A 14,518-nucleotide genomic window follows, 5' to 3' on the forward strand; every position below is an offset into this window, starting at 1 on the left:
CCGTCGCTGCCCGACTCTCCTTTCGCCCACCCCGACTCTCCTCTGGCCAGCCCGACTCTCCTTTAGCCCGCCCCGACTCTCCTCTGGCCAGCCCACTCTCCTTTAGCTCGCCCCGACTCTCCTCTCCCCCTTGAAGTCCTGTCCCCACCCTGAAAGCCTGATGCCCCACCGACGTCCAATTCACCCCCTCCCCCCCGCAGGACCGCTCGCACCTGCAACCCGAAGGACCGCTCGCGCTGGAACACGCACCCGCACCCTGAAGGACCGCTCGCACCCCCACAGCCTCCCCCACCGATCATGTAGAAGTTTCCTACCATCGTCCTGCTGCTTCCTCTGCCGGCGGTCCTGCCCCTTCTCTTAGCCCTGCGTCTACGCTGCTTCCTCTTCCGGCGGTCCCGCCCTTTCTCTGACGTCAGAGAAAGGGCAGGACCGCTGGAAGAGGAAGCAGCGTAGACGCAGGGATAAGAGAAGGGGCAGGACTGCCGGCAGAGGAAGCAGCAGGACGACGGTCCTTCGGGGTGCGGGTGCGAGCTGTCCTGCGGGGGGGGGGGGAATCGGAAGTCGGGGGGAACTATGTAAAAAAAAAGGGGATAACGCGCTCACGCATATAACACGCATGGTTATACACGGTTTGTAAAATCGTGTATAACACGCGCGTTATATGCGTGAAAATACGGTAAATACCAACAAAAGAATTTTATACGCAATCCTTTGAGGAACTAATAACCAATGAGCCTGCTTCAATAAAGGAGTAATATGATCATACTTCTTCGCATTATGTATTCAACGGATTGCTGCATTTTTAATTCTATGTATTCCCTTACGATTTATTCCTGCAACTAAACGATGTACCATAATAGACTTCCTTTGACCATGATTTATGATATTTACCATGTCTTACGTTTTTCATGTATACTAATGATTTCCTTATGTATATTAATTATGGTTCTGTATTTTAGATGTTTTTTAAGAACATAAGAAGTTGCCTCCGCTGAGGCAGACCAGAGGTCCATCTTGCCCAGCGGTCCGCACCCGCGGCGGCCCATCAGGCCTAATTGCCCGAACAGTGCCCCTGTCTAATTTTTCTACTGCCTCTAATCCTCTCCCTATAACTTACCTCTACTCCTATCCCTATAACTTACCTCTACTCCTATCTGTACCCCTCAATCCCTTTGTCCTCCAGGTATCTATCCAAACCTTCTTTGAAGCCCTGTAGCGTCCTCCTGCTTATCACATCCTCCGGTAGCGCGTTCCATGTATCCACCACCCTCTGGGTGAAAAAGAACTTCCTGGCATTTGTTTTAAACCTTCCCCCTTTCAATTTCTCCGAGTGCCCCCTTGTACTTGTGGTTCCCCATAATTTAAAAAATCTGTCCCTGTCTACTCTTTCTATGCCCGTCATGATCTTGAAGGTTTCTATCATGTCTCCTCTAAGTCTCCGCTTTTCCAGGGAGAAAAGCCCCAGCTTTTTCAGTCTGTCAGTGTATGAGAGGTCCTCCATACCCTTTATTAGCTTAGTTGCTCTTCTCTGGACTCTCTCAAGTACCGCCATGTCCTTCTTGAGGTACGGCGACCAGTACTGGACGCAGTACTCCAGGTGCGGGCGCACCATTGCACGGTACAGTGGCAGGATGACAAAATATATTTTGTTTGTTTTAATCTTTTAGATGATTTATCATATTCTGTATGCTTTATCATTTTAATAATTGTTTTATTTAATATGTTTACTTTAGTTTGGGATGTTCCCTGAGGAAGGCAGTGTTCTGCCAAAACCAGGATCCTAGTTGGGACTTCCCATAGGAACTTTCTCTTTTATTTATCATTTTTCAATAACATATCAAGTATCCACTTGTATAGAAAGATAAAAGTTAGGCAGAAAAATAAAATATAATACAAAATCCAATACAAAACAGATTGTTATCTGCTATCTTAACAAAGAATATATATATATATATTAACTTTAACTCAAGTCCTCAAAGATAAAGAAACCAAGATGTACAATCAGCGAGAATGTATAATATGAAATTACAAAATAAAGAACTAAAGCCTAAAGATTGATCTCTTTTCTCAGCCTATACAATCAATTAAAAAGTGCTCATATTTCCCCTCCTTTTTTCAGGGAAGCCATTGACAAGAAGGTTGTGATTTGGGTAGGATCAAAGAATACATATTTCTACATTTGATGCAATATCACACAAATGGGTGACGAAGAAAAAAGGTCGCCCCAAGAGCAGTAACTCCTGGCTTTAACAACAAAAATTCACATCGACGTTTTTGTGTATCTCGTGACAGATCTGGAAACATTTGTATCTTATACCCAAGAAATTCTTTCCGTTTATTTTTAAAGAAAAGCCCATAGGAACTTTCAATAAAATCCCTTGTGTTGTATTGTGACATCGGCTTTGCCTGTCTTTTGTTTCGCTTCTCGCTGTGCTGGGAAAAGGAAGACTCTTTTTCTGTCGAATTCCAAAGTAATTGGTGGCAGCTAAAGACCTGTGTGGTCCATCCAAACTTCTTAATAGTCACATTCATTCTCAAGGCAACAAACCAGTAATTATTATTATCATTTTATTGTCCTGTAACCCAGTCTGAGCTCCCGGGAGAACGGGATAGAAATCTAAACAAACAAATATTCATAATACTTGCTAAGTTTTAGGGCTCCTTTTACTAAGCTGTGTTGGGGCATTAACACGTGGAATAGCGTGTGCTAAAAACGCTAGCGCAGCTTAGTAAAAAGTAGCCCTTAGTATAAGATGTTTTATTCTCCCCTTCACCTCCCCCCCCCCCCCCCCCCCCCCCGCGATAGGTAAGGTTTGTAGTCAGATTATTTGAATGTGGTATAAAATACATACAATTGCTCTTGATCCTTCTTGCCGCATATGGGACGGAGACCGTTGAAGTCTGTCCAGCATAGGCTATACTGCCCCACTGCTGAAGTCGCCGTCGATGTTAACTCCAGTCCTTCCGCCCGATCCGTCTTGCCATATACTGGATACAGACCGTAGAAGTCTGTCCAGCATCGTCTTCACTTCCCCGTTTCTGGGCTTCCATTCTTGCGCATCATAAATGAAGTTCTAGTTTTTGATCTGTCGACATTCTCCCTCTTTCTATTTAGAGAATCCTTTGTGTCCATCCCACCCATTTATAAACCCTTGTCACTGTTTTTGCCTCTACCACCTCTATAGGGAGGGCATTCCAGCGCCCTCTCCGCGAAGAAGTATTTCCTGGTGTTACTCCTAAGTCTACCACCCCACAACCTCGTATTATGTCCTCTAGTTTTGCTGCTTTTCCATCTCTGAAGTAGAGCCATACTAACATTTTCTTTCCACTTCTGAGAACCATTACTTCTATCTCTGCAAGCTCCAGGTTACAAAGAATGTGTCTTTTACACTAAAATGAGTTATTTTCCAGCTACAGAATACATTACAGTTAGATATGAGCTCTCAGCACACTCAGGAGTATTGTAACATCCTAAGATATCCTATCTCTAAGAATTCACTCCTTCTCTAGTATTGATCATCCTTTCCAGAGGTGTAGCAAGGGCGAGAGGCACCCGGGGAAGAGGCACCCCCCCCCCCCCCCGCTCCTTCCCTGAACCCCCCAGCTGTCAGGGCTTCTCCAAACTGGCTCTGCGCATGTGTCATTTGCTCTCAGAGCGACTGATCGGATGAAACCGCCTTGCAAATAATTTGCATGAAAATTTCTTGGAACATCAATCGCTGTTCCAGAGTCAGCCAAGAAAAAAAAAAAAAAAAAAAATCGTCCAACAGCAACCCACACGGTCTTAACGACCGTGTTTTGTGCATCTAGCCCTCAGTGGCTGCTACCAAAGTGAAATTGGCTACAACCAATCTTGCTCACACTGTAAGCTTTTGAGCATCAGGGCCTGAAAGCAAGTGTTGGCAGCTGATTAATCCTTCCTGCTTGTCTCTCCCTCCCCCCTTCCTTTGAGGGCTCTGGATGCCTGGGAGATTAATCAGTATTTGTCCCTATTTATGGAAAGTGACAACCTTGCTGTGAACCTAGTTACGGATTGTCTCCCATTTCCACCCTCATGTTCACACAATTGGGCTCCAGCTGTGCAGAAGAGAATGTCTGGACTGGATGCATTACCCTGGTCATCCCACCCTCTTTCCACTTCCTCTGCAGTTGGGCTCCAGGTCCCAGCTGTTGCTTGAAAGCAGCTGCATCCATCTTCTTTCTACAGAATACAGGGGCCCCTCCTGGTAACTGACCTTAGTAAAGCACAGGAGGGGGCTTCAGTGAGCCCCTCCTCTCATATATATTACAAGAACACACCCAGAATGGAACAGAGCTGGCGAGAGCCCTTGGATAAGAAATTTGTAACAGGGCTGCCTTTGCCGATAGACAAAAGGGGAAAGGGACTTTTATACTGCCTTTTTGCAGTTTTACGACCACACTCAAGCAAACTGATTGTGTACCGCTCGGTTTGCGCTCAATTTCCGACCCCAGCTCGATTCACTAACCACCCTCCAGACCTCATCCACACCGTATACGATCAGGGCATGCAAATGAGTAAAAATGCATGTAAATTTCTTAGCGCGTCAATTCATGAAACCATTTCTTCCAAACCGACTGGCCTTTCCATTCCAAAAAGTTACGACCGCTGAGGACCAGTTGTTTACATCCTCGCCGGCTATTTCTGCCTAGCAACTGATGCGTGCATCTTAAGAACCCCATCAAAAATATATATCTACCCCTCCAAAAATCATAAATATATCAAAACTTTTAAATATATGTACCGGTAAATCTTCATGTACACAAGCGTTAGAAATATTTCTTTTTTTCTTGTTTGGAATGCGTATAGCGAGCGCGGGAGTGAATCTCGTATTTGTAATGCGCATTGCAAGAAAATCGCAGATTAATCCTGTGCTCTCCTTACATTTCAAATATCAATTCCAAATAACCAAAAAAAACAAAAATCAAATAAAACTATTTTATGGGCCAGCTATCCCTCCCCCCCCCTTCCTTCCAGCTGGATTATCGCGTGCATGTGATGGTAGGTGCATTCGGAGCCTGCTAATGATGTCCGCGATTAAACCACGCCCCATTTCTATGCAGTGAATTCCTAAATAGCTAGCACATGCTTCAAAACCAACCAGGATACAGTGCGCACGCGCATTGATCGAAGTTTCAGCGCTAACAGCAGCGTGTTTACGATTGGATCATTTGCATGGACAAGCTGTACTGAATCAATCAGCTACAATGACTCGGAAACGGATAGGATATGAATAGGATAGATTTTGGGACTTTAGTGAATCCTGCCCTAAGTGGTTTAGATACAGGTACTTTAAGCAGTCTATATAATGTACCTGGGGCAGTGCAGGATTAAGTTATTTGTCTACGGTCATAGGGAGCAGTGCAGGATTTGAACCCACTCAGGGTGTGAGACTGTAGCTCTAACCACTACGCCACCCTCTCCTCAAAAGCAGCTGCCCACAGGTAAACATTGATCCCTGAGTGTACTTACCACCATCATCGGCAAGGTCTGTGTTCATGGCTTTGGCGACTTCTGACTCCTGAGTTTCCTCCTGCAAGACAAGAATATGAAGCCTAAGAGTTCTGGTCTGAGTTTATTATTTTAGACCTAAATCAACACTGTCCAAATATAGTCCAAGCCTAGGCAATCACAAAAAGGCTGAATATTACTGCAGACTGATACAGTCTATGTAATTTAGTTTTCCTTAAGATAAATTATTTTTTGTAGGAAACTAATTTATCACATTTTAGATGATGGCAGGAAAAGAACTTGCCCACCAGTCTGTCCAGTTTTTCTGTCCACAGTTTAAGGATACATCTGAGCTGCCAGCCCTAGCACGAGACTACCTATAAGATTTCTCTTTCTCATTTGTACTCTTGCCTTGGAAAGAGGAGCATATAAGATTCCCACTTATTTTCTCACCGGACCAACGTTTATTTAAGACTATTTAATGTACCACTCGCACATCTAACCATGGTTTTGTGATAGGCTATCAATTATCCCTTGGACTGTTCCAGACTTTACCTGGACTCTTCGGGATTTCAAATTAAATCACCAGGTTCTTGAAGAAACCTGAGTTCTAGCAGCAGAGGAAGGGAGAATAGCAAACAGGAAGTGATGTCAGAGGAAGGTCTGAGGCCAGTGTGAGCAGCAGGGGGAGACCTTGCTCGCTGCTGGTGACAAGTAGAAAATAACATAAGAATAGCATTCCTGGGTCAGACCAATGGTCCATCTAGCCCGGTATCCTATCTTCATGAGGCCAATCCAAGTTACAAGTACCTGACAAAAACCCAAATAGCCACTGAATTGGAAGCCAAGAACAGGCCTCAACGACGGACATACAACAAAGGAGTAATGAGGATAAGCTTGAGTCTTTGAGCCATAGTGGCATATCTACAAATAAAGTGATTTTTGGAACCATTCACCCTTGGATGAATATTTGACATCTTATCCTCACGACTCCTTTATTGTGTGAAAAACCCAAATAGTGGCAGCATTATATGCTACCGTCCCGTGTCTGTCTCAACAGCGGACTTTTGACTTTTCCTCTAGGAAATCTTTGTTCAAACCTTTTTTTCAAACCAGTTACATTAACTGCTATTGGATGTGGTTACTAGAGAATGAAACGGTGACAAAATTCATCACCGTTCCCGTCTCCGCGGATAACCACGGGAAACCAAGGGGTCCGTTTATCAAGCTGCGGTAGGGGTTTAACGCACGTTAGTTGTTTAGCCGGCCGTGGGGGTTAGCGCGTGATGAAATGCCCGACGCGCTAACCCCGCTAGTGCAGCTTGCTAAAAAGACCCCCAAGTCATTCTTTAAAGAGAAAGGGGAAGAATCAGATATGACTGGGTACAACTACTGACCTTCAAGCTTTACTTTGAAGGATGCTGGTATAGAAGCAATGAGGTTGAGGTAGACACTAAAAATGACACGGATTGGTGTCACCGTGTCATTCTCTAGTGGTTACATCTCAGCATCCTGAAGGAAAATGACAATGGGGACAATGATGGGGTTTCCCGCGGGGGCGGGAACAGTGACAAATTTTATCACTGTGTCATTCTCTAATTACAATTGCGATGCGTGTCTTTTTGCCTTTTATGAATGAATGGAAATTGCATAGAGTAATTATAAAAATAAATCATAAAAATAAAAAAAGAAGAGAACTTGCACTATTGCTGTCACAATTAGAACTAGTTTGGCCGTTAACAAGAGAGCTATATTCATCAGTTGTAGACGGTTCATAGACAACCCCGTGAAAGACAAAGGTGCGCGCCGACAACTGAGCGCAAGACGGAGGCGCGCGCCGAAGAAAATTACAGTTTTTAGGGGCTCCGACGGGGGGTTTGTTGGGGAGCCCCCCCAGTTTACTTAATAGAGGTCGCGCCGGCGTTGTGGAGGGTTTGGGGGGTTGTAACCCTCCACATTTTACTGTAAACTTAAGTTTTTCACTAAAAACAGGGAAAAAGTGAAGTTTTCAGTAAAATGTGGGGGGTTACAACCTCCCAAACCCCCCCAACGCGGCGCGATCTCTATTAAGTAAAGTGGGGGCATTCCCCCCCCACGCCCCCCCCCCCCGGAGTCCTAAAAACAGTAATTTTCTGTGGCGCGCGCCTCCGCACTGCGCTCGATTGTCTGCGCGCGCCTCTGTCCCAGCGCGCTTTTGACAATGCGCCTGGAGACGGGAAAATACACCGCGGGTCCCGAGTATGGGTCATGGGTAGTGTGACCATATGGCTCCAGAAAAAAGGGGACGGATTGAGACATCCGGGTTTTACTTCCATTGAAAGCAATGGAAGTAAGGAGAACAGATTGAGACATCTTGGTTGCTTTCAATGGAAGTAAAACCCGGATGTCTCAATCCGTCCCCTTTTTTCTGGAGCCATATGGTCACACTAGATGGGTCGAAGGTGTGATGGGTCACATGAGTCAGGGGTCACCAAAAGATGACCCACTGTCAGCTCTGGAGACACCATCCCAGCCCATCTGTTACTACTTGAAATGTCCATTAGACTTATCATTTATCATGAAAGGAATATAAAGGCTGGCTGAATAGATGAACTGTACCAATATTTTTTTCCTGTAGATATTAGAATAAAAGTAATGCCATGTCTATTCTGAAAACCAAAAAATTCTTATCCATCTACCTCACTGGTATTTTTGGAAGGTGAACAGTGTGCTTAGGAACATTTTTGTCTAATAGCAAAAAAGTTTTTACAGTTAAAGGAAAAATGAAGTCATCTTGATGGAGAAGCAAACACAGGATTTGGTCATCCTCTCGGCTTCATGTGTTGAGGACTTAACAGGAAAACAAGGATGTCTCTTGTGTTCCAGCAGTACAGAACACACCAATGAAATGGGGAGCAGGGAAAGGAACATAAAACAGTGTTAAATTTGCTGTAATACTGCTACTGTTTATTCTCGTAGCAACCTCACTAGGCCTCCACCAGGGATTCAATTCCTTCCATAAATAAACCAGTTTATAAAATGAGAACTGTCAAGATGGCTGACTGGCACAACCTTGTATAACCATTCAAAGTGCCACAGAAGAGCACTTTCATTATTATCTTTTTTTGGGGGGGAGGGCAAATTACTAATAGAAGGCAATGGACCCAGAGGACTGAAAAAGAAAGGACCTTTATTTCAGAGAGGTCAGGTTACCAAATTTTCCATTTGGAAAATCTGGACCCCCTAGACCCGCCCCGCCCCCAGACACACCCAGTTCCACCCATCCCCGCCCTGCCCCAGTCCTGCCCCAATCCCAATCCAACCCTATCCTCACCCCCCACCCACTGCCTGCTCTCGTCAGCCTGACGGCAATTTGATAGAAGCTTTTCAAAACACAGACAAAGTGCCAGGTTTTGAAAAGTCATCTGGACCCCGGGACATGTCCTCAAAAGGAGGACATATCCGGGGAAATCTGGATATCTGGTAGCCCTAAGAGAGGCCATTGCCTTTGCTATGCAATTAATAAGTCCATGCAAATCACCTAATCAATGATGCCCGGCCTTGTTGAAGCATCTTCTCTCTAATAATTTAACCCTTCAATCTCCTTGCTCAACCGGTCCTGGACCTAATGGGCTGGTCTGACCTAGCAGAGGCACTGCTTATGTGCTTCTCTTTTGAGTTTGCCAATGATGGTTCTAATTGGTACCAACTTCTATCTTAGAGATGGACACTCTTGTCTACCGAATTGGATTGGGGACATTGTCATGGGTTGATCAAAGTTTTGATGTTTTGTATGTACCTATTAGGAGACTCTCCATTCCTGGGAACAGGCAAAAAAAAAAAAAAAAAATCAACCAACTACTAAGGGCCTCTTCTATCAAACTGCACTAGCAGTTTTTAGCGCAGAGAGCCACGCTGAATGGCCCACGCTGCTCCCGACACTCATAGGAACTCTATGAGTGTCAGGAGCAGCGCGGTTCACCGCGCTACAAAATGCTAGCACAGTTTGATAGAAGAGGCCCTAAATCTTTAAGATTATTTGCTCTCATTAAAAAATTGTCCTGGGTATTCATGGGACCTTTCACCATTCGCCTCTTGGTTATGGTCCCAAAGTTGGCTCATCCACTAGATGGACTAAACATCTTCTAGGATGGCAGGTATCTGGGTAGGTAGAACCGACGTTTCGGCCATCACAGCTTTCTTCAGACTTCGCATATACATATGTATATGAAGGAGGTGCTGAAAAGTTCTCAGCCCAACCAAGAAGAGAATGACATGGATATAGTTCAATCAATGATCTGAAACAATGTTTGGGGGTAGTGGTGGCAAAAATCCCACAGTGGCAATAGCAAAAAAATGTCACATTTAAAGGAAAAATGAAGTCATCTTAATGGAGAAGCAAACACAGATTTGGTCATCTTCCCAGCTTCATGTGTTGAGGTCTTAACAGGAGAACAAGGATGCCTTGTCCCCTACTTCTCTGACATATCTCCATGCCCCTCTTCCATAACCCCTGCTGTTTTCTGTCCATGGTTTCTTATTCCGAGATGCTTTTAATCAAACCTAAAAGCATCTTCTCTCTCTCCCTTCGTCCAGCAAGCTTCCATTATTCCATTATTTTAATGTTCCCCTCCCTTTTGTTCAATCCTCCCCCCCACTCTCTCCTTTTCTTCTACTCAATGTAACTTTTTCCCTTTCCACATTTACTGCCCTCACACTCCAGTTCGTTAAGTTTTTGTCATTTATGTTTAACTTAAGACATCTTTTTGCACATACTGCTACATTTAATTCTTTTTTTATAATTTTATTGTAAACCGGCCAGACAATTGTTTGATGGTCGGGATATTAAAAACCAATAAACTTGGAAACTTGGAAACATGGTTAACAATTAACACATCAAGCTTTAAGAAACAAAAAGTCTGCAGCTCTGACAGTGCTACCCATATATTGAAAGGGTTGAGCTGACCTTACCCTGCTTCCCTGCTCACAAGAGCAGAACGAAATTGTATGTTATGCACCAGGCTCATAACTAAAGGTGGATGAGAGGGGCAGAAAAATGAACTTAAGCTAGTAGCAGATCAAGAGCTCTGAACAGTAGAAAAAGGAAAGAATGAAAAAAAAGAGACTTTGAATCAGAGTAGATCAAGGACTGGAGGGAGAGTGGAGACAAATACTCTCGACTACTCTGAATGCAAAAGTGTTTAGATCCAGCTAACTATGCACTGCCATGATTGTTGCAGTTGTTTCGGCCATCAAGGCTTTCTTCAGGGTGTGCTGTGAGGTCTTCAGTTTGTCTATATATATCTCTCTATATAAAACCCTAAGTGCGCATGCGCTGTTGACAGATCGTGATTCCTGGTGCCGTGAGGTGTGCTTCTGTGCTAGTCCTCACGGCGCCTGCGCTAGCTGGAGGCGCGTGCGGTGGCTGGAGGCGCGTGAGCATGCAGCTCTTTCAATGCATGGAAACTTGTTGGAACATCGATTGCTGTTCCACAATTGGCCAAAAAATTAGCCAACAGAGACTCACAGTCAATCTATTATATTTCTAAGAAGGCATGGAGTTACACTTACAACCTGCAGAAGGCATGGGGCGGGGGTAACAGGGCTGGCTTAAGGAAATGTGGCATCCTAAGCCAACTTTTGCATCAGTGCCCTCCCCCCCCCCCGCCCCAATACTTCCCCATCTATCTCAAATCTCCCCCCTCCCAATGCTGGTGATAAAGAACACTAAAATCCTGAACCTCATCCAACATCTCCTTCCTCCCAAACTGCAGAGGAATAGAGAGGGAAGGATGCCCAAAGGGGATTTTGGCACCCTTTATCACTGGCACCTTGGTCCATAGATTGAGTCAGCCACGGTAACCTACATGGAGCAGCAGTTGCAACACTTAACGAGCAGATCAGATGGGCCATTTTGGGTTTCTTTTATCAATCATTACTATGCTCCAGAAGTCACAACTGAAGTTACCAATTGGAATTTTATATTTTATTAACATTTCATATACCACTTAAGTATATTACAGATCTAAGCGGTTTACGATAAAATACAGGAACTTAGAACCCACAGGTCTCTCGTTTCTTTTCACGTGTTTCATTTATATTATTTTTAGTTCAGAGGGTTTTGATTACGAGACCTTGATTTGACAGAGCGACATAGATGAAAACATTAAATAAAATTCCCAAATGCTGAGAGAGCATGAGGCCAAATTGGTTGTAACATGAAGCAAGGAGTAGGAGACAAAATACCATGCCAGCCATCTGAGTGTCAGGAATCCAGGAATCACCTGGGAGCTATTACGCACACAGTGGTGTAGTAAGAGGGGGCGGGGAGGGGGGTCCACCCAGGGCACCATGTTGGTGGAGATGCCAGCACCCCTCTTCCTCTTTGCCCCCCCCCCCTCTTCCCACTTCTCTCCTCGAGAGGCGCCCAGGGTGGTGGGGCCCTGCTCTTGTCTCTGCCCCCGCTCCTTCCCTGAACCCCCTGCGGCACGTGCACCCCCTTCCCTTCCCCCTACCTCTAGTTCACCGCTGCGAGCAACAACTTCAATGTGCTCCTTGCGACCGTGTCGTTTTTCCCGCTGATGTCACTTCCGGGCACCGCACAAGGCGGTGAAGTTCTTGTTGCTCACTGCAGTGAACAACTAGAGGCACTGGGGAAGGGGAGGAGTGCACGTGCTGCAGGGAGGGGATCAGGGAGGGAGTGGGGGGCAGAGACAAGAGCAGGGCACCACTGTCCCGGGCGCCTCTCACCTTCACCACGCCACTGTACGTACAGAACGATCTGCATAGTCACTGCTGCCACCACCCAAAATTCTGAAATCAACAGAGATGGCTCAACACAAAAAAATGCACAAAAGGACCTAAAAACATAAGCATTGCCATACTAGGACAGACCGAAGGTCCATCAAACTCAGTAAGTCCAGTATCCCGTTTCCAACAGTGGCAAATCCAGGTCACACGCTATGTTCCCCTCTGAGTATATCAGCAATCGCTCATACATTCTAGAGGCATCGCTCACAGATTTTATATGGTTGCTCACAAAATTACGTGCAAATCTGGAAAACTGCTGGTTTGTAGAATTTGTCACTCACACGAAAATAAGTTTGCACTCACCCAGCCAGTCCTTAGAGCAGTGCCTCTCAAACTTCTATAGCTCCGGCACACTAAATGGGGCAAATGTTTTTCGCAGCACGTTTTAATTGAAATTATAAAACCACCAGAAAATTAAAATTTGAGAGTAATTTATTTAAAGTTCTTTACGCTATATATAGGTAATTGTAACAACAGTGAAATTAAAGTAGAGAGAATATAAATGCTAATCAATGCGATGGATGTGCTTGTTTTTGAGTGCAAATTAACTCAAAACAAGGCTCGATAGTCGACAAGCAAACATGCATTTCATCATCCACCATTGTTCTTTTTTTAATGTAATTTCTGTCAGAGCTGAAACTCCAAGTTTGTAAAGATAAAAAGTTAACAAATTATACGAGGCTGCATGTCTTAGTGCTGCTCCCGGGCCTCACTTTAATTGGCTGAGTAGCATCTGCCTGATGCCTGCTCAACCAATCAAATTCAAAACAATGCTCTCAATACTTTTAGTGGGTAGGGCAAATCCCCTGAAGGCTCTGAACGCACACCACTGCAGTAGAGAGTTTTACAGCAGACTGGCGAGGTAAATGCTCCAACACTCATTCAATTTCTATGATCATCGGAGCATTTACCTTCAGATAAAACCCTCTACTGCAGTTTGATAAAAGGAGCCCATTATCCCTTAAGAATCAATAACAGAGCTAGGGATATAAAGTAGAGAGCTGCATGGGAACGGGGATGACGGGAATCCCGCAGGACCCATGGGTTCCCCCTTTGGGTCATGGGGATCCCCTGGGGACGCCCCCTAGGGTCGTGGGGATCCCGTGGGGACGCTCCCTAGGGTCGCGGGGTTCCTGCGGGGTTGGATGCACTCGAGCTGCGAGACTTGTTTTCTTTTCCCTACCTGCCCTGTCGCAGCACACAGCCGACCCGGAAGTCTTCCACGATGTAGGTGCTGACGTCGGAGGGAGGGCTTAAGCAAAGCCCTTCCTCCCTCCGACATTAGCGCTGACATTGGGAAGACTTCCGGTCGGCTGTGTGCTGCGGCAGGGCAGGTAGGGAAAATTCAAGGCATTAGCGTACCAAGGGGGGGCAGGAGGGGGCGGTCCGCCCCGGGGTAGCCTTAGGGGGGGGGGGTGCAGAGCCGGCCAGAATCCCTTACCTTCGTGGCGCTTTCCCCCGACCGACCGACAACAGGCCCGGTCCGACAAAACTCCCTGCCCTGTAGCCGCGAATCTAAATTACCTTCTTACAGCAGCTGGATTCAGGGCAGGGAGGTTTGTCGGACCGGGCCTGTTTTGTTGTCGGTCGGGCAGGGAAGCGCCATGAAGGTAAGGGGCAGGGAGGGAGAAAGGGAGGAAAGGTGGAGTAGAGAGGAAAAGACGCTTAAGGGAAATGGGTAAAACTGAGGGAGGAGAAGGACGCTGAAAGCACTGGGGAATACAGAGGGGGGGAGAAGGACGCTGAAAGGACATGGGGAAGACAAAGGAGTGGAGAAGGACGCTGAAAGGACATGGGGAAGACAGAGGGGGGGGAGAAGGATGCTGAAAGGACATGGGGAAGACAGAGGGGGAGAAGGACACTGAAAGGACATGGGGAAGACAAAGGGGGGAGAAGGATACTGCAAGCACATGGGGAAGATGGGGGGGAGAAGGACACTGAAAGGACATGGGGGATGACAGAGGAGGAGAAGGACACTGAAAGGACATGGGGAAGATGGGGGGGAGAAGGATGCTGAAAGGACATGGGGAAGATGGGGGGAGAAGGATGCTGAAAGGACATGGGGAAGATGGGGGAGAAGGATGCTGAAAGGACATGGGGAAGATGGGGGAGAAGGATGCTGAAAGGACATGGGGAAGATGGGGGAGAAGGATGCTGAAAGGACATGGGGAAGAAGGAAGCTGAAAGGACATGGGGAAGACAGAGGGGGGAGAAGGATACTGAAAGCACATGGGGAAGACAGAGGGAGGAGAAGGATGC

General features: G+C 45.9%; 1 protein-coding gene across 5 annotated transcripts in view; it reads right to left on the bottom strand.

Annotated features, from left to right (window-relative positions):
- Positions 1–14,518, bottom strand: part of MXRA7 (matrix remodeling associated 7) — a 116,386-nt gene that overhangs the window by 42,266 nt on the left and 59,602 nt on the right. For all 5 annotated transcript variants that reach the window (XM_033961105.1, XM_033961109.1, XM_033961106.1 and 2 more), the window contains exon 2: positions 5,492–5,552. In XM_033961105.1, the coding sequence (XP_033816996.1) occupies positions 5,492–5,552 (61 nt within the window). The remainder of the gene's footprint in view (positions 1–5,491; positions 5,553–14,518) is intronic.

The sequence above is a fragment of the Geotrypetes seraphini genome, chromosome 10 (genome assembly GCF_902459505.1).
Source record: "Geotrypetes seraphini chromosome 10, aGeoSer1.1, whole genome shotgun sequence".
NCBI lineage: Eukaryota > Metazoa > Chordata > Amphibia > Gymnophiona > Dermophiidae > Geotrypetes > Geotrypetes seraphini.